Consider the following 24,616-nt stretch of genomic DNA (forward strand, 5'->3'; position numbering starts at 1 on the left):
ATTTTTTCTGAAGTTTTCAGAACACAAAAATGTAAAGCATGGTCAATTATTTTTTATTTTTATATAATATTCTGCTGGTCATTTGTGAGGTGAAGTGTATTTGTGCAGAACATCACTAATGCAAGAGGAAGCAAGTTGGAACTAACAAAAATAAATATGACCAAAATGTCAGTATTGTGTGATTTTTGAAATGAACAAACATGGTAATTCAGTAGCAAAGCTTTTTAACAACTGGAATACTTAACTCATTAACCCCTGGTGCCACATTTATGTGGCAGGATGTAGTAGCCTACTGCCAAGCTCTGTAGCGTCATGGTTATGTATGATACACTAAAGTGGATGGTATTATAGAAAGGCAGACAGATGTAGCTCTGCAATGGTACCAGATAATCTGGAAGTTCTAATTGCACTACAAAATACAGAGGGAAAAACCTGATTTTTTGACCGATTTTTTTCCACCCAAAATTAACCCTAGTCAGAATCCAATTGTGTGTGTGGATTTTAGACTTTTTGCCTCAGCTCTAGGGCAGACTTCATCTGAACTGCACACAGACAGATGAACATTTGCAAAAAGTAGGATAAGATGGGCATTTGGAATAAAGAGTGGTCTTGATACGAAAATGATGGGTGTGTTAAGCAAAACAGAAAAAAAGAATTCCAACTTTTATCCTTCTGCTCATGCACGAGCGAATTAATCATTGAAAAACAATATTTCTAACACAACTAGGCATTAGGTTAATGGGAAACAGGGCTGAGCAAATTTTTTTTTTAACCACTAGTCCAGGACAAGTGGTTTCAGAAAATTCACTTGTCCCACCTTTCTCTTCACTAGTCCCACCTTACTCTTTACTAGTCCCACCTTACTTTTCACGGCTCCCAAAATGGTAATCACTTGCCAAGATTTGATGAGACGTATGTACTTAATCCATTTGAAAACATCAACAAAATAATATACAACATAATTATTTCTTAAAAGAATTTAATTTTTCAAAAACATTGGTTGTTATACATTTGGCTTCTTCAGGTTTATGTATATATGTTTTTAGCTGATGGATTTGAAAATGTGTCCATGTATATGTCTGCCACATGCACCAGCACTGAGCCAGCAGTTGACAGCTGTGTCTGGGTTAAAGTCCTCAAACTCTGGTCCATTTGCAGAAATGTTCATTAGCATTTGTAAACTCTCTTGGTTTAAGGACTTCCTTAAAGAAGTCTTGATTAAGTTCATTGAACTAAATCCTCGTTCACACTCAGCAGTGGATGGGCTTATTACAAACATGATTTCTAATAGTTTGCATAATTGACTGAGGCTAGGTGGAGTATTTACTAAGAGTGTGCCAGTTTTGGATATTGTTTGCAGTAAATTCAAAACATCTTTCCTTCCGAGTCAATATATTCAAGCCAGGGATGACAATCAACCCAATGCGGCTGAAAATTTCTCTGTCTCTTAGTAGTGTCATATTTGACATTTTTTCCATCATGGATTGTTGCTTACGTCTCTTTGAAGAAATAGCTACTGCACACTCATTATTCGTCTTACATTTTATCCCTCCATTTTCAAACAAATTTACCTTCTCCAAATCGCCGTTATTACCTTCCTTGTGAAAATAATTTAGCAAACTCATTTTATCCACAGAGTAATTATCAGCTTGCTTAACAACTACTTCTAAAGTGATCCTAACCATCAATTTTCTCTTTTAAATACGAAATGAAACAGCTCATTAATTAGCATAATTGTTTTGCTTCAAACACAATATCGCATGTGAAAGTTAATCATCTGTATAATCAGTTTTAAATTAAAGAATCATTACTGTCATTTAATCAGTTCATAAAGGAAACCAACACTGATGTTGGTAAAATTTTGCTTGCCCGACTTCAAAAATGACTAGTCTGGGATGTCGGGCTATGGGATTTGCTTAGCCCTGGGAAATCACTTGGAAGTTGATGTATTAGGATGTATTCAGAAATATCCCACAAAATGTGTTTCCTACTTGCATTTCAGAGAAAACAACAAAAACCTCCAGAGGTTATAATGAGTTAATGGGTGCATTTTGATAATGCTACCAAATTAAAATATTCCTTGCATATTTAATCACTTGTGCATCAACATTGCACATAAATTATAAATTTAGCCATTCTTTGACAGTTTGTAAACATTTTTTCCAAAACCCTTGTTAACTCATTAACCCCTGGCACCACGTTTGCGTGGCAGGAGGTAGTAGCCTACTGCCAAGCTCTGTAGCGTCAAGGTCATGTATGATACACTAAAGTGGATGGTATTATAGAGAGGTAGACAGATGTAGCTCTTCAATGATACCAAATAATCTGGAAGTTCTAGTTGCACTACATAATATAGGTGGAAAAACCAAATTTTTTGGACCCGATATTTTTCCACCCAAAATTCACCAGTGGTCAGAATCTGATTTTGTGTCTGGATTTTAGTCTTTTTGGCCTCAGATCTGGGGCAGGCCAGTCTCAACTGCACACAGACAGATGAATCTTTGCAAAAAGTAGGATAAGATGGGCATTTTGGAATAAAGAGTGGTCTCGATACGAAAATACAAAAATGATGGGTCTGTTAAGCAAAAAAAACACACAAGAACTCCAACTTTTACCCTTTTGCTCATGCACGAGCAAAATAGCTATTTAAAAACAATGTTTCTAACACAACTAGCATTAGGTAAATGGGAAATCACTTGGAAGTTGATGTACTAAGATGTATTCATAAATAGCCCACAAAATGTGCTTCCTACTTGCATTTCAAAAGAAAATGACAAAAACCTCCAGAGGTAATGCATTAAAATAACTATTTGTCTTCATTTGGTATATCAATAAAGGATTATACACTCTCCATCTTGCCAGTAATTAACATTAAAATAATTAAGCATATTTGTATAGAAAAATTGTATGATCTATTCAAATGATTTTGCCTTCAAGAAAGGAAATAACTTCAAATTTAAAAAAAAATAATTGCTCTTGAGGATTAGCATTTAGAATATTAAACAGATGGTCATTGGTTCATTAGCAAGGTGAATTAAAGTTTGTAAACATTACCATCATGAGTGTCTAACTTCCACAAGATAATTCTCCATGTAATACATCTGTTTCTTTAGACCAATGTGATGCTGGCTACTGTTTGAACAGTGGTGTGTGCAGTATGACGGATAGCGGACCTGTATGTTCCTGCGGTGAATGGTACAGGGGGGACAAGTGCCAGGAACGACTCTGTAAGGAATAAACTGGAGATAGCCAAAATTGTTGATTGAAGTAGAATAGATGGTCGTTAAGAATGTACGAGAAATATAGGAGATTAAAAGTCCACATAATCAAAAATATATTTCTTTTCAATTCCTAGAGTAAACCTTGCATTCAGAATGAGACTAAAAACAGTAGAGGAGAATCACCACTAATAACGAGTGTTTATGTCAGGAACAAATACTTACTTAATATATTGTTAGGAAATCCTATAATTGTTTGTTAACTTGTTACAGTTTTAACAAGTTTAAGTTGAGAAACGTCTCAGCATACAGATCATACTGCTTTACATATTTCATATTTTCTGAAAATGAAATTGACAGGAATAACCATTAAAGGAAGAAATTTTGAGAAATATTGTTTCATTATGTCATGTATGTTTTGCTGTTTTATTCTACTTAAGTAGTGCTAATCAAATCTTTGAATTTGTTTCGGCTATATTTTTTATTTATGGTGGAAAAAAAGTTTTTTTTTTCTCTTCAAAATGTTTTAAGAAGTGTTTCAGATATACTATTTATTCCTGATTTACACTAATTCTTTATGATCAAGTTAGAATTGTTACTGTATGTTTATGTCTTCGTGATTACAAGTATTTCATTTTCGGTTTTTGCTCTTATTCACATAATATTTCATTGACAGAAATATTTATTACTTATCCTTCCTCTTTTTACATAGAATTGGGCTAGCACTTAAATTGATTTGTTTAAACGTCACACCCTATGCAGAATTTTACCATGCTTAAACAACAATCTCGTTGTTTTAATACTAAATTTTCACTATCGATTCTCCATTGTGAATACTTCCCAAGATAACTTGAATGCCAGACACTGATTGTTCTCAGAGGTAGATGAATACAGTCATTGTAACTCATTAAAGTATTTTTGAATTTGTTCTAAGGCCAGAGATAACAAAGTTCCTAATGAATGAATTTATTATGTCCTAATTAGTTAAAAAGAGAGCATCTTGATTTGGTTGACCTGTCCTTCTATCTGTCCCAAGCAGCTAATTAACAAGATATGCCAAAACCATTAAACAGAAGGACATTAAATTTGCCTGTCTTATTTGTATGAATATGAAAATAACCATTTTGGGATACAATACATTTTTAAATTGTTGTATATTTGTTCACTTTTATGGACTTTGACGTATTTCTCATCAAAAGTCCTAATTAGCGAGATTAAAAAGGCTCTCTGGGCAGATAATTAAATTAATTTGCATGTTTGCATTTATATATTGATGACCTGATTTCATGTTCAGGACATTAGAGCTATGTTTTCCATCAAGTTTTGGACATGAACCCCATTAGCAGATAACTACTCAACATAGACAAATCATGTTTGGAAACCATAATATTTATCTATATGCAGGTGACCTGATTACATTTTTAGGCCACTTCAACAGGTTTTAAATTTGTGCACATGTTCTGAGCTTATTAAACTTTTCATAAAGATAAATACTTGTAATCATAATTAAGTATAAATCACTTGAGGAACAAATGAAATTTGGTGTATATATGCCTGGTAAGATTTACATGCAGCTATAGCAATATTATAGCAGTACTTCACAGTTGTCATTTTTCTTCAAAAGCCTGGACTAATTCTTTAGGTTTGCATGGCTTTATTTGGGGGAATGTATGTTAAGATATACCTCTAGCTCATATATCAACTGTTTAAGAATGTCAAATTTCAGTTTTAATTATGCAATGGAATGAGATCAACAAATCAGTGCCAGCTTACTAGAGTGCTGTGTAGGGTTGCACTGAAGATAATTGGGAATTATTTTAAATGCTTGAAGAAACTAAGTTAATGCATTTCATACAGTATCTTATTTATATAAATAGTAAATACATAAATAAAGATGGGCTGTTAAAATGCACAGTTCTGGACACAAATTTAGGATAGCAATATGGGTATATACTTTTAGCATAAGTTTCAGAGATTCGTTGTTTCATTTCGAATTTCCTCAACATGATGCAAGTTTATTTAGGAGCCAAAATGGCATAAATATGATAAATTAGAAATTCAACTGATTTTAAATTTAAATTGATCCAGCAGAGAAATGCTTCTATAATGCTTATAGATCTCATGCAGTGTTACTGTGCCAATTATTGTGCAACAGTTGAGGCTAAAACATATGTATCAACAAAGTATGTATTATTGCTTCTCTTGTCTGTTATCTTTGGCACAATTTTATCTCACTTTTATCTCTGTACTATTTAGTTCAAAGCAAACATAATTTTAAAATTGCTTTGGTGTTTTTTGCCTTTGGACAATTGGAAGCACTTTTGTGATAAATATACAAGTCAACTTAGTCCCAAAATGACAATATGAAAATTGATTCATTGTGTATGTTTTGTTTCAGCGGCAGAAAATATAGAGACTGACAAATCAAAATGGATTATTCCACTCGTAGTTGTCGTTGTCGTAGTTATACTCATTGTTGTCGCCATAATTATCTGCTGCTGCTTCAGAGATAGGTATGTCTTTTGCACATACATTTTTATTAGGTTAGGTGTGCATTTGTTGCAATTATCCTCCTACATCATTTCAAGTTTTAAAAACAATAAAGACTGGTAAATATGGGTTCATAAATATTTAATAATAAACCTACTAATGGTTCCTTTGACAAATACTAACCATACAACACAGCTTTATATCTCTGACCTTTTGGTTCCTCATATACAAGCCATCTCATCTCCCTGTGATAAACATTTACTCCCTGAAAGAGGAACATGTGACTGAACTGTTCTACTTACCAACACATACTGAGAAAATGCTTACTTTGGAATGATCGTTTGCAAAATACTTTAAGTAAAATGATTACAAAGTATGCTCCAGTTAAACAATATTTGTAATATTTGATTTTTATAATACAGATAGAATTCTCATTTTACATTTGACTTGTTTTTGATTTTCCATTTTTTTAATGTAAAGATAGAGAAGATGCTGAATGAAAAACAAGATTCTCATGCCCGTAGTAAAACAAATTGTATTTACAATTATTCTTTAAATCTGTACAATCGTTGATGAGCTCCTTAAATTTAAACAAATGTGGAAAACAAGAACAACATTAACTAAATATGACTGTCATAATTTTAATAGGTGCAAACCTGCACAGAAACCAATAAGGACATCACAGTACTTGGAGAGTCAGCCAATAGTACAGGAGAGTTATGGCTACATTGCTCCTGCACCAAAGATGATGTATGCAGTGTCGACGATGCCTGCTCTTACCTATGAACCCGCCAATAGTGTTATTGTCCGAGACAGTACACTGAGGACTGGACCAGAACTTGTTTATGACAATCCTGCTTATCACAGAATAAATCGACGATCTGGTAAGGAAATAGTTTCGTTACGACTTTTTTCTGACCAATAGATTGTAAATGCCATGGATCAAGATACATCCAGATGAAATTGTGTCTAGTGGTGTCAATTATTGACATAGACTGTGTAGATTCTTTATTCATATAATGTAAAAGTATATCCTGTTTTTAATATTTATCAAATAATCGTTGACATAACAAAGGAAATTTAATTGTAATTACAGCCAAATGGATGCTATTTAATAGTCACTATAAGCAGTCTGTAATAACACAGTGGCACTAAGCATTAAGTACCTGAAACAGGTAAACATTTATTTATCAAGATCACGTTCATGTCATCAAATGTTTATTGGTGTTAATATAATTTAGGATAAATTAACCATTGGAAAATGCTGTTTCTTTGTCCAAATGGCCGTGCCAAGTGTAAATAACCCGTAAATTATATTTGTAAACCGAATGAAACATGTCAAGGATTTCTTCATTATTTTTACAATGTAATACACAATTTTTTTGCTATCTAAATTTAATTTGAAAACTTTGTTTAAATCTCTCACTAGTTTTGTTCTACTTGTCTCCTGGTAGAACTTTTAAGCAATATAGATGACAATAACTGTGCACTAACTTAGAAATGTGATTTGGAACAAGATTCCTATTTATGACACAGGCCCAGTCATTTACCAATTGGATTAAGAGAACAGCTAAAATGGTGAGAATCTTTATTTTAACACTTCTTTTCAGTTGCTTTTCTTTCATTTTGTTATATATTAGAAACTTTGTACCAAAAATTTCCCTTTCTTACTGGTGTTGCTTTTCTTGAGGCCTCAGGATTTTTATGTCATCTGTTTATCGATTGGGCGCCTGATAAAAATAAACTCAACTCTTTTCTGTTAAAAATATATCAATAAATTAAATTTTCTTTATTAATCAGTTGTTATGGTTATTATATACATAATGGTTTATAGCTTATCAAGTTTTATTACAATGATTAGAATAAATCTAGGCATTAGACACTAAAATGGCTGGCAAATTACATTGCATCTTATTTCAGCTCAAGTTAACATGCATTGGTTTGACACCACAAAAAAACAAGGGCTTCAGCATGCAACTTGTAGAGGCAGAAAACAAAAACAATAAACAAAATGAAAACATAATATGTCAGGATGTTTTATAGCATGTTGCATTTTGCAAAAACCAATGAACTGCTAAAAGTTTGTGCCATAAGGCTTGAGACAGCAAACACGCATAAAATCAGAATAATTTAAAGTCTAACATAATACATATATTGATGTATGTCTTCTTTTCAAATTCATACAATGGTGTTCAGGAAGTTAAATCCGTGGATGACAATAAACTGTTACATGATTTTTTAGATTATGACCTTTATTGTAGTACAAATATCTGATTGGAATCAGGTACTAAGAAAATCAATGATGGTACTCAGCCATTTTGAGGGCGATGGTAAATAAGTTTTATCTCAGTCGCATGGTGGTGGTGGGGATCCCATAAGTCAACCAGTTTTACTTCAGCAGGGGAATCTTGATGGGAAACTATGGTCAGCTGGTTGGTTGGGCAGCTGGTTGGGAGGTGGGTACAGCCCAAACATAACAACTAACCTGCAAAATGTATTGCTTACAATGGTGTGTTGCTTGTGCTAGCATGATGATCAGGGATAATCAGAATATTTAGTTATCTTTATATCTAAATAAATGTGACTAATATATTGCTCTCTTGAAGGTTGTATAACTTTGGGCAATGTCACATCTAAACACAAGCAAGCTTGCCAGAAACTTGTGAGAACGAGGCTGTATGTGAAAAGCTGTGTGGTTATGTACTGAGCCATTCTCATGGCTCTCAGCAGGCATGTTATCAAAATCCACCAATGTTGGGAGTGCATTGTCATGTTTTGGGCTGATGATTGGATCTGCAGACGTTATGGTTTTATTAGCAAATTGAGAAACTTTCCACATAACTTCATTCACACTACCTATTTGAAGTCCACACAAAAGACCATGGCAGTATCAGTGAACAGCATGTGTCATTACCAGAGGCTGGATACAATATCCTAGCCTTCCAGAACCACTACCGTCAGATGTGTGTGCCATACAGTGTCTGTGTACATTTCGAACCACTGAACATTCATTGGAATGCCCTGCTTACAATCTGGATAAAAGCCACACATAAATTACTGACCAGGTCCTTTGTAGGTTGGACACTGTATGCAGTAACAGTGTCCAAGGAACTGGTGTCATAATACAGTAAGTATGTTGTTGCCACATTATCCATTGCATTGATTATGAGCATGGGGTTAGCTGAGAGGTGGTTCAAAATACAGCTGATATTTTAATGGATGGTGATGTTTTTTTCTGGGAACCCACAGACTGCTATATCTGTGGCAAGGTACTAGGTGAGTCCTCAAGACTAATGTGCTTCTACTGAGAGACATGCTTTAAGCATTCCTTGACACTTTGTTCGAGAACTACAACTCAACCAGGCCCATTATCACAGCTCACCCAGAATGAGCTGTGACACCCTGTTAAAAACCACAGGTACCAAGCTCAAACTGCTGACTGACAGCTGGATACATGACATCATTGCTGCTAGGGTCTGGAACAATAGGTGGATAATTTCAGTTTATGGTGCTTAGATTATTGATCAACAACAATGGTGCCTCAAATTCCCTTTGCCCTATGCCCTCAGTGAAGATATAAATGGGTCATGCTTATTCACTATTGGGACATGCTTAAGTTTGGTTCTTTTGGAATTCAAATGTCCTTTAATATGTTAAGACATGTGCTTTTTAAAACATGGCTAATCACTTTGAAATGACTGTTTGATGGAGTTGATGTGCCAGAAGAGCTGCCATCTAGAAAACCTTCCTTATGTTGACAGTAGAGCGTTGTCAGTTGATTGGATGCTATAAGATTTATTCACAGCAAGGGGACTTGAGGATGGAATTGCAGAGTTCGATGTGTATTGTAAAATGAGTGTTTCTCTCGAAAGTGCACTAGTACACTTCAGTTCTATGTATATAGATCCAGGGCAAATATAGATCCTGTTAACATATACAAATGACTCAAGTATATTCTTAGCTGCATCCACTCCAAGAAATCACAGAGAAGTTCAGTTTTTTTTAAAGATGCTGCTACCAGTTGAAGGACGGAGGAAGTTTGCTGTAGCTCAAGATGAGATCCTTGCCAAAACTAATGGGCTGATAGGTATATAGCTCTTTGCATTAGCAATGCATGAAATGGCAATAAGAGAAGCAGCACCACATGCTCCCAATAGCCTTCCGATGCAAGAGATCCACAGTCAAGAGATCCACAGTGCTTCAAATAAACTGTGACGTGCTCGTAAACAATCACGCTAAGCTTACTGAGTTAAATAACTACACCATTTTAGAAGCAAGATAGCAGCTGCAGCACAGAACTAAACTTCACCAGTTACTGTGGATAAAAGTTACCAGTACTAACCAGTAAGTTCTTTTCAGCTAAACTGACAGGATTTGGGAGACTGTCAATCAGAACCTCAGAAATGAAACAACTCTTTCCAAGTGATTGCGAATGCCAAGAGAGTGCAGGCTCAATTTCATCACCTCCCATTGTTCTAACATTTAAACAGGACCACAGAAGTGCAAAGAATGGGTACAAAGTCATTTAAATCCTCTTGCTAGAATGCTGACATTGCCGACATAAATGACTTTGGTGGTGCTCCCAGGCATTATTGGCACCATTGTTATTGCTGCTGAAAACAGCCAGTAGTGCCACTGGCTGAATAGCCAAGTGTAATTGCAACAACTTGTACCATTTTTTTAGCATTGTGGTTTCCGTCTTCATTCCGTACTGGCATTACCTACATCTTTTGTGTGGTGTTGGTGTTTGCAAGGTCCTCTTTCCAGTGCAGATTAAAGTTAACCTTCACAAGTTTTTTGAGTTGCAGTTGTTATGATGATCTAACACTACTTGCATTGCAATTGGTGCTCGACATCCTTTTTTAATTAATATCCACATTGGTGCTTCGGGCCTTGTCATAGGATGTTACAACAATTTTGATGTCATTACCCTTGTAAGTGCCAGTGCAAAGATACATGTTGCTTGTGCAATATAATCAGTGTTCACTTTTTATTTTTGTTTGTTCAGTAAAGAAAATCATCTGGGGTACAGTACACCAGTGGTAAGTAAGTAGTATCTAGCCTGAACAACTGACATAGGTATATGTCGTGCTCAGTCTTTTTTCACCATGATTCTGCTGCCTGACTCAGTTCTTATCCACACCAAACACGTTGCTATAGTGGTGGCAAATGGTCATGTCAATAGAGTTGTCATATACGTTCCTTCTGTGTGAAAAATGTGTACTACATCTCATTGAGGATTTGTATACCTGGTAGTAAACATTAAACCAGTAAAAGCTATGGGTCATTTTGCACTGGTGCAGAGATGGTCGCTAGCACTGACACTAAAGCCTGTGGTCTTGAACCACAGTGCAAAGTTTAGCCGAGCTTTCACAAACTACATCTCATCAGTTACTCTCTGGTCCACAGCCTTCTTCATTTTGACATATAGTAGCACATACTCATTGGTTATGTCAATAAATCTGACTTTCAACGAAACATCCTCATGCACAAACATATCGAGGTTGAGCAATAGTTCGTAAATGCATAGTCTCACCATATAATCATAAATAATGCTGTTTTTTTGCATTTCTATAAAAGCAAGGTACTTATGGCAATGCAATCACTCCTGCAGTAGTGCTGGTACTAAGAATGAATGTTATCTGGACCAATCCTGTAGTTGGACCAGTAGATTTAGAACAGGTGATTTGCACTGGTCCTGTTACCCATGCAGGGCTTTGAGAGATTTTGTTCTGATCAGGGTGATACATTGCTTTCATTACACATGATAACCACAGATTTGTTGTAAGCTTGACCCCAACCAGACCAACATCACCATTCCTGATGATTGAAGTAAGACTGCAATTCCTGGAATGTCTGTAGACTGGGTAGGTTAGCATAACTCTCAAAGTATCAGCTCTGTTTTGATTTGCTTGCTCCAGTCTTTTGGATCACATTACTTTGGTTTCAACCAATACCCACAACATTCATCAATTCCCACAGCTTTATACACAGCTGGATAGATAAAGACTGCTGAGAATATACTTGATTGGAAAAACAGTATTCCGCTAAGAGTCATTCATGTGGATTGAGTCCTATGGGAGATGCGTACTATCTCCTGTGAGTAACTACACTGGTGCAGCCTACATTAAGTCAGCATCCATGAGTTCTTGATGTGCACTTAAATGCAAGACATTTGCCAATTAATATGCAGTCATGCTTGCACATTATGAATCTCAGTGGTCCATGCTTCTTTATTAGCTGCACTGCAAGTGCTTTCTAGCCTTTTCCTCCCTTTTAATGCCATTTTGAAGATTCCAGAGATGAAACTCTAAGCTAAATGGTGGGTAAAACCAGAGCAAGCATAGGAACTGTTACTGCCTTGAAGTTCATGTACTAATGCCTGACAACATAAAGATGTCAGTGGGATTAATGCAATGAATGCATCTGGTTACTGTCACTGGATTATGCAAAATGCAGCATTGGTGATATTACTCTCATGAACAGCAATGATACTATCACTAACTCCATTAATCTTGATGGGAATCTTGAGAACAGAAATATTTGTATGAGCATATGCTGATCAGTCACTTACTAATGTCCTACACGAAAGCTTTAAAATTACCATTGACAGTATGCCACAGCAACAGGTTAAAAGTGTGAGCCCATAGGGGAGCTAATCAATCACTCCTCCAAACCAATTTAAACTTTCGTATTACAATGTTTATGAAGGAATTGTTTTGTCATTATACCTAAAAGTCCAAGACCCACAGGATTTTTGTCTGAAATGGATAGACTAGGCTGCATCCTCTCTATGGACAAAGGGTGAACAGCTATGTGCTTTATACAAAAGGTACAAGCAAGCAGTAAATGCAGTGGATAGTGTTAACAACACTCTTGCAGATTTATCTCTTGGCAACGGCATTGAGTGTATTGGAATAGTGTTGCCATGGTTATGACTGCCTTTGAGATCACAGATTTAAACTGGTCTGATTTGTGTTGCTGGGAATTATCACTGACTATCACTGAAGGCTAAAATGCACGATGTAATCCAATCCATGTCGTGACCAAAATAAAGCTCAGGCCAGTCACAGAACACGTGTTATAGACATTCCACATATAAGCCATTTCTGAAGAAGAGATCAAACTTATCTTAATTGTAGTCAACAAATACACAAACAAGAAAAATTTAAAAACAGGCTGCATTGCACAAGGCATCAATTTTGTTTGTGATTGAGGACGTTTCAAAAATTAAGTTCAAAGCTAGAGGTGGACCTGAAGCCTGGGAGTCGCTTGTGAAAAAACTTGCTTGGAATTTATTTTAAGAGGCATGTGTTCGTATTCATTGTTTTTTCTACAGTCAAAAACAATATAGAACTTATGCTTCCACTGCATTCAGTCTGAATGACATGTCAACACCAACTGCAATGCCATATTATTGGTAATACACCTTTGGCATTGGCAGTAAGCTCTCCCTGGCCTGCCTTGTGCAGGCCCTTAGCAAACTAATATTTTTTTAACATTAGTTAAAGAACCGGTTTGTGCCAGCCTTGAGCGGTGGGTGGGCTCAGTCAGGTATGTAATACAGCCCTCATATCCCAATAAATGCTTGGGGCCCCAAGTGGCCTAAAGCGCTCTCCGTTACGGATCACTGCCATCTCACCTCTGTCTGTGTGGGTTCGAGTCTTGGATTCGGCTAATGTGGGTATGTGAGAAAGCTTGCCAGTAACTTCTCATGGGTTGGTGTTTCTTTCCAGTGTTTTCCCGGGTTCTTGCTTCTTGTGGGTCGGTGGTTCTTTCCGGGGTTTTCCCAGGTTCTTCCTCCACCATTAATACTGGCCGCCATGTATAGCCTATCATGTACTGAAAAATGGCGTTAAACACTACAACAACAACAACAACAACCAATAAATGCTAGCGCAAAACATAATATATAACTGCTGGAAGAACATGTCAAAATGGAGATAGTTGACAGTCTATTGATGGAACAGTCATGTCGATGGGAAGGATTGGCTGCATATAAATACTTAAATGCTTTCCAACAACAGCCACTGCAATAAGGTGATTATATGTGTTCCTAATTGAAAAACTTCAGACGGAGCGAAATTTCCCTCTCAGAACACTGTGTTTATGATTGCGCATTTCAATGAGCTGCTTGGCAGAGGACAAAAACAGTAAGTAATGCACATACCATGAGTGTGGAACGCATCTGGCCAAACAATGTCATGTTTTTGGAATGTTTAGTCATTGTTGACCAAATCAATCAGCCTATGCTGACACAGTTTCCCACCACAGTTCCCCTGCTGAGGGAAAACCAGTTGACTTCTCCCCCAAACCAACTGGCTGAAACAAAATACCCATTCGCTCACTGTTTTGTTTAGGTGGCTATTTTATTTTCTTTGCACCTTCTATGCATATATGTTCCAAAGTAGAGGACTTTAACAATATACATAACTTTGATGATTAAATCAAATGTCCATCAATTTACAAGAACAATTGGACAAGACTGTACAATGAAATTATCACACTAAGTGAGGATCTGGAGATTTACATAAAATATTTTAGACTGACGGTGGCTGTAAAGGCAATGTAGCTTTTTTTATATGCTACAACTGTACATGTTTTATCCATGGCTCTCATTATTTAATATATATAAACTGAATATATTTTCATTGACAAAATTGTAACATTTGAAATAATTTTTTATGGGAAAGAACAATTGATGATGCCTATGATTTAACCCAGACATAACACATTTCTGTTACTCCAGTTTTTTTAAAACTTGGGATTGCATCTTAATGAAAGACAAAAATGAAAGTCACAACTTGCTGATTATAATTTGCAATCCTCACTTTCATTAATTAAGGAAAGAGTTGGTCAATAATTTTGTTATTATAAATATAATTTACTATCATAATTAGCTTCATGTTAGAGATGTCTAATTAAAATACAAGTTTCTTTTGTGGTCACTCTAAAATAAAATAAAATATTTAGGATTGTGTTCTCTAGATAGCTCATTTTAGGCACACACACTTTGACATCATTTTGTCAGCTTCAGATTTAACTGTTTTGTTTATTTACCACAATGATTATTTCAATGCTTCCACACTAATATATCTGACTCAGCCATACAGGAAAACTAGAAGTGATGGAGAAGACACGATTCACAAGTCTTTTGGCATATTTGATTGCTGTTACCAACTCACTTTTAACAATAGAGGAAGTTGATCTCCAGATTGCCTTCATATAAAAATATCCTTTAGTGACATACTAAAAGCATTTTGCTACATTTAATTGATCCTCTTATATCGTAGCACTTTCCTTACAAGTATATAAAATTTTCTCTCTGTACGCAACATTTTCTACCTAGTTTTGGTGTGTATATCCAGTTTAATTATAATTATGCGACTTCATGGAAATCATTATCTTTCTTTGCATGACTGAAATAAAACAATGGTCATTATATTAAGCTGAATACATAGTAGAAATGTTTTGTAATTATTCACCCATGCACACTTTCAGTATGGTTATACATATACCACCATGTTGGCCAATTCTGTGTGTTGGGTAATTCTGCACAACGATATGACATTCCTGTAAACATTAGATCACATGTTGTTTTTGGTCAAATATCCAATTTGTAACAAGAAAGAACAATTGTCCTTTAATTAAGGAAGTGATATTCATAAAGCGTACAAAAATATCCCACATTTCTGCCCTAAATGCATATGAAAAATGTGATTTCTAAACATCAACATGAAGACCCACTCCATGACCTCCTTGAACTTGTAACCCATGAAAATCCTATTTACTATGTGTCTTTTTGAATCATAAAATAAATACATTATATAAAAGATGGAAATATATACCTTAAAACAATACTGCATTTTAATCCAAGTTTCCAATTTTGCAAGTTGTCCCACACATACAAAACCGTCTGCTATCCAAAATGTCAGCTTGTTGCTAGAATTAAATTCCCCAGTGTATAGTCTATTTCTAAATTGTTCTGTGACTTTTTCCCCATAAACAAGATGTGTAAACAAACTGCATTCTATTCATTGTTGATTCTCTTCAACTTAATAGCTTATCTTTTTATAAATGTTGAACTTAACTAATTTTTTACAAGATCGGTTTAGTTTGTTTAATATCTCTTGCCATATATTGGCATTGTTACATTGAAATTTGTAAAACCAGCTATAAACCTGACCTAATTACTCTGACAACTGAAATGCTGACAGAAACAGTCCAAAGTAATGTGTTTCATTTCCATAGCCTGATGAATAAACATTACATCTTTTCAAAGCTATGTACAGAATAGGCCGACATGTCGTGAGTCATGAAAACACAGGGGTCATATCCCATGTGTCCAAAATTAATATTATTTTGAACAGAATATTCTGGTGACAATTGCCCCTTTTCAGATGGTAAGCATTTCAGTATTTTATTTTCATCAGTTGGTCAAATTCAGTATGCGTTTTGCTTCAATATTGGTGACGAAAACCTTAACTGGGCAGAAATATATATATATGATAAGTACAATGCATGTTTCCTTTTATTCAAAGCAAGCATTATTTGTGCACATGCATATATATATATATATATATATATATATATGATTATACAGATGACTTGAATCAATAGTTGGTGATTTAAGACCTTTTCGTATTATCTGGACTTTAATATGTTCATTTACATTGAAGATATACACGTTAAAAGAAAGGAACTCAGGCATGCTTGAGTCTTAGAATGGAAATAATGATTTGCTTCCTGGCAGAAATGTGAGGAATGGAAACATTGAATGAATACATCTGATTTGTCAGGTTATTGCATAATCATTTGTTTTGAGCTAGTTTGTCTGTCTACAATAATGACTGTGCATGGTAACAAGGTTCTATTTCTTCAAAAAAGCTAATAATTAATGAAGAAAATTCCTTTTTCTGTCATTTCCCAAATCTCTGGTGAATATTCTTAATTGATTCCATAAACTTAAGCAATACATTTTCTTTTTCAGGAGACATAGCAATTTACGAAGCTTAGACAACCGAGTCCAATATTGATCATCTGTAACAGAGTCGACTTATTGAAGATGATCTCTTCTTCTCAGTATCCCATCTAAAATTGTGATTTAATAATGATCCATCAGCATACACTTACTAACCAAACTTATACTCCTGTAATTCAGATATACATGTACAATAATTTTCTAACAAGCGGTTAGAAAGACAAGAAAGAGCACGTGTGGAAATGACTTATCTTGTATTGTTATATAGTTTCTAACATTTATGAAAGACAAGTATGATTGTTCATATATATAAATTCTGCTGTTCATATTCTTATATTATTGTTCATATGTGTAATTTCTGCTGCTGAACATTTCCAAATATTTCTTACTGCCTAAGTATTTTAATTGTTTAAAAACGTGAAAAGTAATATCAGATAATACAATGGAAATTATTTGTTTATTCCTTCACTCATATTTGTAACAATCAAATACCATCAGCGATCATCCTTGGCTTCGCCAATGTTGCAATTTGCAATTTTTTTTCTCCCTTAATGGCAACAAAATATTACATGTGGCAATTTTTTGGGCAACAGCATTTTTGGCTGTTTAATTTGTACATACAATCATGGATTTGGAGTGGAGAAATTCAAAGGGACCACAAAAGGCAGCCACAGACTTGGATACCCAATGCATTGGAATCTATCTATTACATAACAAATCCTTTGTTTGTATTGACAAACCCATCTTTACAGTGCATTGTTACATCATAATCCACTTATGTTGACATCTGGCCTGAGTATTGTATGCTGTGATACACTCAATCATGCTACCGGACTATACCTACAATCGACTGACATCTGAAAACGTGAACAGAAACATCTTCAATTAATTGAACGATGGCTAATCCTTCTGTTGTTTATTTTAAATGTACCGATAAAATAATTTTGCTGAAACTTCAGAGAAAAGTGATTACCTTTGAATTACCGATTGCTGTGTATAAATACAAAGCAAATTGACAAAAATCTCAGAATTAAATACTGTCAACAGTGCAGCATTATCATGGGTAAATGTAAGTTTGATGTTGCATGTTCATCATCTCATCCTAAGAGAGAGTTAACAAAATTAACAGCATTTGGATTTTGTGCTAATTCATCAGACAACACAGTCACTTAACCTGATGTTATACCTGACAGTCCAACAGCATCTACATTTAGTGATGGTAGTAATGATTCAAGTGCAACACCACATAAAAAAAATCTTTTCAAAAGCCAAGTCAGGAGATTGAATCCGAAAACATGCAGATTGGGACTTACCATCGGCAAGTTTTTCGTGGCATATTTAAGCATCATTTTCACTAAATATTCTCCAATTTTTTTGGTCCAATGCTCGTGAAAATCTCAAAAAGACATGACATTTCTCAATGTGGAGTGCATTTTATGCCCCCCCCCCCCATGTGCCCCCTTTTCAATTTACACAATAGCTAAAGGTTAGACTTAAGCCTCTTCGACATACTTCAAAGAAACTGCCTGTTCTACAGTGAGTGAAAGCACTAGCAAATGATTGACAAATAAACCATGTCCTTTTTTGTTAGAACTGACAATGCCTAAAATGGGTACAAATTTATATTAACAGTTCAAATGTGGTCTCAAGCTACCATACATGTGATAACTATTTCCCACCTTATTTCGTTATTGTTAACTCATATATGCAAATAAAACTTACTAAATAACATATTTATTCCAAATTAGTTTTTTGGGGGCACATGTGCTCTGTGATATGTTTCTTCATTCCTTCTTTTAATTTAATGATGGTAATTAAAGCTTATATATACGGTACATTAATGCCAGGTGTTGACTCATGTAGGTTTTATTGGTGGGAACAGAGATCTTAGTTTGCTTGTCAAGAAAAAATCTACAGCATTCAGTGATCATTCTTCAGATTTGGGAAGCAAGCAAAGCATGTAAAGCCGGCAAAAATAAAATTCTGAACTCCAGGTTGACGGAGATGTATTTTGTGAAGCTAGCCTTAAGGATGGCGGTAGGCATTTAATTCCTGAATGCGCGAAACTGACAGTCGCATTAAATATCACTTATCTTACATTGCAAAGTACGATCATAAGGTTTTAGTATTAAAATGTCATTGATTGTTGTCAATAAAGTAATAACTATCCCATCTTTTTCAATTTTCATTGCCTATTACATTAATAGTCTTGGAAAAATATTCACTTATTCTGGCGACATTTTTTTAAAATTGGTGACAAATTATTGAGATTGGCAATTTTTTTAAAATTGGGAACATGAATGCGTATGAAAGTCAGTGTAATTGCAACTCATTGATGTTGCCATGTCATTTGGATTCTAGTGACCATACATGTATAATCTCACTTTTTCATGTCCTGAATTGTGTAAATAGTTTTGTATATTATTTACAGTCTTTACTACTAAACAAATAAAAGTTTAGATGTATTTCTGTATTGGTGTTTGTATTTAATATACCTGAAAAACAGTAGCAGCATTTATCAGTCTGATTGGGGAGGGAGGTATAGTACTCAGTACACAGAAAACTCTACATTTAAAGTATCTCCAGTCTCTCTTGTACATTCATCCTTATGCACCCATCTTCTTCTAGAGGGATACGATAACAATAAAATGCCATCATTTCTACCACAAGCATTCTTCCTCCAACACCCTGCCATATGTTATAGTGATATTAATGTGTTTGTAATGCATGTCCAAAGAATACATTTCCAGCACAAAAATACACAAGTATATTTTTCAAAATCTGCATATAATTTACCCTCAAATCCTGTGAAGCAAAGTCTCCAAGATCTATGTTGGTTGAAGCACAAGTTTTAAAAATGCCATTTGAATTTTTTCATGTGTTAAATAATAGTTGAGACTTAAAGTGATATTGAGTCATATTGCAGTCTGTAGGAAACTGATAGTTAAGGAGTTCAATATCAAAGCAACAATGGCAACAACATCAGTATCAGGAGATAACTGTGTAGTCAAAGCTAGTAACTTTGGAAATTAGCATGCAAGAAAATAGAAACTTAAATGTTTTGAAAAAACTATACCAACAAAATTTCCAAGTGCATGCTGATTTATAAATTTTTGTTTTAATGATGAAAATGTTCAAAGAAATATCATTAGCATTAACATCAAGATTATGAAAACAGTACAGTATGGGAAAGAAATGAATTACATATGTGATGTAGGTAAATACTGTGCACCAATTTTTATAGTGCCGTTAGAATATCCAGTAAATTTACATTGCTTCAAAATAATCAAATATAGAGTGTAATGTCAGCAACGTTACTTTTAAAACTCCCCACTCTGACCCTGTGAACGAATCATATTTAGAGACAGCATATATTGTCAGCAATGTTATATATAAAACCCCACACTGTGACTGTGTATGAATCATATTTAGAGACAGATATTTCAGCAACGTTATATATAAAACTCCACACTGTGACTGTGTATGACTCATATTTAGAGACAAGGATATATTGTCAGCAACGTTATATATAAAAACCCACACTGTGACTCTGTGTATGAATCATATTTAGAGATAGAATGTATTGTCAGCAATGTTATATATAAAACTCCACACTGTGACTGTGTATGACTCATATTTAGGGACAGGATGTATCGTCAGCAACATTAAAAATAAAACTCCACTCTGTGACTCTGTGTATGAATCATATTTAGAGACAGGATGTATCATCAACAACATTATATATAAAACTCCACACTGACCCTGTGAATGAATCATGTTTGGAGACATGATGTATCATCAGCAACGTTATATATAAAACTCCACACTGTGACTATGTGTATGAATCATATTTAGGGAGAGGATATATCGTCAGCAACGTTAAAAATAAAACTCCACACTTTGCCTCTGTGTATGAATCATATTTAGAGACAGGATGTATTGTCAACAACGTTATATATAAAACTCCACACTGTGACTCTGTGTATGAATCATATTTAGAGACATATTTCAGCAAAGTTATATATAAAACCCCACGCTATGACTCTGTGTATGAATCATGTTTAGAGACAGGATGTATTGTCAACAACGTTATAAATAAAACTCCACACTGTGACTCTGTATGAATCATATTTAGAGACAGGATGTATTGTCAACAATGTTATATATAAAACTCCACACTGTGACTGTGTATGACTCATATTTAGAGACAGGATGTACTGTCAGCAACGTTATATATAAAACTCCACACTGTGACTCTGTGTATGAATCATATTTAGAGATAGGATGTATTGTCAACAACATTATATATAAAACTCCACACTGTGACTCTGTATACGAATCATATTTAGAGACATGATGTATCGTCAACAACATTATATACAAAACTCCACACTGTGACTCTGTATACGAATCATATTTAGAGACAGAATGTATTGTCAGCAACATTATATATAAAACTCCACACTGTGACCCTGTGAATGAATCATGTTTAGAGATATGATGTATCGTCAGCAACGTTATATATAAAACTCCAAAATGTGACTCTGTGTACGAATCATAGTTAGAGACAGAATGTATTGTCAGCAACGTTATATATAAAACTCCACACTGTGACTCTGTGTATGAATCATATTTAGAGACATATTACAGCAAAGTTACATTTGAAACTTCACACTGTGACTGTATATTATCAGTGATGCCATTCGTATTTCTGTTTTGCAGACATTTACTTTAGTAACACCAAACATTTACATACTTTAAAATGATGACACATCTGAGAAGACTGAAAATATGTGGTATATTAATTACAGAAAAGCACCTAGTTTAAATGCCTGTCCAGTTGAATCTACAACTATCAGTCATTTGTAGTAATAAGTAAGAAAACCAAAAAGAGGATAGAATACAGAGAATGAAATTAACCTTTAATGGAACAACATACCTTCACTTGCACAAACTAGCAAACGAATGATGTAAAACTGTACATCCAAAAAGCATCACCAGCTAATGACAAGTCAAAGAATTAATGATAGCAAAGCAGTTTCTAGCAATGCATTTTTGTTCAAAACTTATTTCAAATACAGCAGAAATTGAAATTATACTATGTTTGAAAAAATACTCAGTTTATGAAAGTGTGCTGACAAAATTATTAGCAACTATTACAGAGGCAACAGTGTTAAAACGAAAGAGATATAATCGTGAAATATAACAACAAGTTATAACACTGGAAATAATGAAATGAATTCATCAGGTAAGTCAATCAGTGTACCATAAAATTTGGATATAATGAATCCCCATTGACATCAATTGATATCCTAATTTTGGAAAATATTATTATAAAAATGCCGTATGATGTATATAGAATAGAATTTCATTTATAAACGGTGTTTGCTGTACTTGAATAAGAAAAAGAGATTTTACATTAATTTCCTGATTTTAAATGATTGTTGTTGTTGTTGTTGTTGTTGGGTTTAATGCTATTTTTCAGCACATGATATGCTATGCATGGCGGTCAGTATTAATGGTGGAGGAAGAACCCGGGAAGAACCACCGACCCACGAGAAGCTAGTCGCAAGCTTTTTCACATACCCACATTGGCCGAATCCTAGACTCGAACCCACACATAGGTGAGATGGCAGTGATCCGTAACGGAGAGCGCTTTAGACCACTCTGGGGCCCCAAATACAGTGTGGTAAACATATATTGAAATTTAGTTGAATAAATAAAACAGTGTAGTACAAAGAGCGTTGAAATATACATGGATACATGAATTATGGTCTAGCAAATCAGCTTTAATATATTTTATGGTTAGGTGTTTGTTTATTGTACAAGGGACAGCTAAACTGAGGAGTCAGATAATTTGAATTAGGAATGAAACTGCAAGGTGAACATCCATAGAGTTCGGAATTAGGAAAGAAAAACCCCAAATGAAACTTTACCAATGCCAACTGCACCACATCACCTTGAATTTTAATTTGGGGGGTTTGACCCCCAACAGACAGTCTTATTCGGGACTTTGTCATAGGTCATAGTGGGTCCTTATCAACATCCGCTGAAGGAAAGCCAGTGGTTGTAGATGCCAAAATTCAAAAGGAATTTACACTTGGCAAATTTACTGGTCCCTTCCATTCTCTACATTTTCCAAAAATGCAGATGTCTTCCTTAGTCCTGATTGAGAAAAAGACTCACCATCTCATTCATCACTTCATGTCTAGCAAATCATGTCATGTCTTCAAAAAATAGCATACTCCATGGTTGTTGATACATGCCACTTTTATTGACTTCAATATTGCAGATAGAAATAGAACATCATTTAAAAGGTATATAAATGCATATCAAAGTTACTGCTATAATGGCATAGCTTCTCTATGCACACTTCATACATTCTGTAATGTTACTTTACATACCTAATGAAGCTAAAATACTTGAAATGTTGGGCTCCGACTGCTTCAACACAGAGAGGACCAGACACTTCCAGCGCTCACTGTGTAGCCCAAATTGATAAAAAAAAGCGAACAAAAACAAACAAACAAAAAAATGCCCGCAGCAATCAAGCAGGGCAAACGAGTGTGGAGCGAAAAGAAAGCATAATCATCAGATATTGCCGAGCTGTGGACAGAATATCCAGAACTGTTTGTATTCCATGTCACAGAACTCCACTGGAAGAATGATGTGTTGCAAGATGGTCAAGTCTTCAATGAACCCGTATGAAGCAAAGTGCTAATCATCCATCGGCAACCATTTATCACAATAAAAATTATTTTCCACTGAAAACCATGTAAAGGACATTGTGAAAGCATGACTTTGAAAAATCACCAGTTACACCAGTTTTAGCCATATAACACCCTTCTTTTAACTGCTTAATGAATATATAGCATCTTCGACCGAAGCATTATGGACGGATGACTTTGCTGGCAGAATATTGTCATTGACAGAGTCTCACTGAAGACATGACAAGTGATGAATGAGATGGTGAGTCTTTTTCTCAATCAGGACTAAGGAAGACATCTAGCAGCAGAAGGGGCGAACAGACCGACTTTGGGAGCGTACAAAAACTGAAATAAGGCTTCTAACTAAAAATATTTCGAGCTGAACATTTGCTTGAGAACTTCGGTTAATTAGACCATTTATTTTTGTAAATTGAAAACTCGCGAGATTACAAAAAAAATGAACCAACTTGAGGTCATCGCCCCCTCTGCTGCTATAATTAAATCATTATGTTATAATAAAATGGTACATCCGGAATCTCATACTGCAAGGATAGCTCGAGAACGATTAGAAGCAATCAAAAAATTTATTCCTGTTAGAGATTCATTTAGAAAAAACTTGCAAAAACGTCAAAAAGCACAAGTTGAGTACGAAGAAGACATTGAAAAATTATTTAAACCCGTCACTACAGCTACTGAAGAAGCTTCAGCGGCTGTTGAAAAAACTATATGAGGAGATATTGCGGAGGATGATGAGAAGAGGAAAAAGGGTATTTTTCCAGTATTAGAACAAACTGCAGCGCAGACTGAAAAAATAGCAGCGAGAACCAAGAAAACAAAAAGGATTTTACGAGATCTTCCAACCGATATAGCTGCAGCTCAACCTCCACCTGTCGATGAAGAAATACTTGAAGGTATTGGAAAACTTCGTACTGAAGTCGCCGACGTGAGAAAAAAAACTTGCATCTGAACCCAAACCAGTAGAAGGAAACGTAGAATTGATTGCAAGATTTAACGAAGGGGTTGTTGAAGATATTAGAAATATTAAAAGAGAAAAATTACCCGAAGAAATATTATATGGTATATTAATAAATCTGGTATTTTAAAAAACCCGTCATGAAAAAGTAAGTGATGATAATTTTATTAGATGGATATATCGCGTATATTACAACAAAAAACAGGCTAGAGGTCCAGAATACGAAAGTCTTAGTGGAGAATGAAAA

The 24,616-nt window shown here is 34.9% G+C and overlaps 1 protein-coding gene across 1 annotated transcript in view; it reads left to right on the forward strand.

Annotated features, from left to right (window-relative positions):
• LOC149803013 (uncharacterized) overlaps nt 1–19,154 on the forward strand; it is a 124,961-nt gene extending 105,807 nt beyond the window's left edge. The window contains exons 60-63 of the mRNA XM_089952567.1: nt 3,114–3,227; nt 5,617–5,731; nt 6,357–6,592; nt 16,699–19,154. Of these exons, the coding sequence (XP_089808693.1) occupies nt 3,114–3,227; nt 5,617–5,731; nt 6,357–6,592; nt 16,699–16,724 (491 nt within the window). The 3' untranslated portion in view covers nt 16,725–19,154. The remainder of the gene's footprint in view (nt 1–3,113; nt 3,228–5,616; nt 5,732–6,356; nt 6,593–16,698) is intronic.
• The last annotated feature ends 5,462 nt before the right edge of the window (nt 19,155–24,616 follow it).

This window comes from Sinohyriopsis cumingii, chromosome 3 (assembly GCF_028554795.1).
Source record: "Sinohyriopsis cumingii isolate HCF-2022 chromosome 3, ASM2855479v2, whole genome shotgun sequence".
Taxonomy (NCBI): domain Eukaryota; kingdom Metazoa; phylum Mollusca; class Bivalvia; order Unionida; family Unionidae; genus Sinohyriopsis; species Sinohyriopsis cumingii.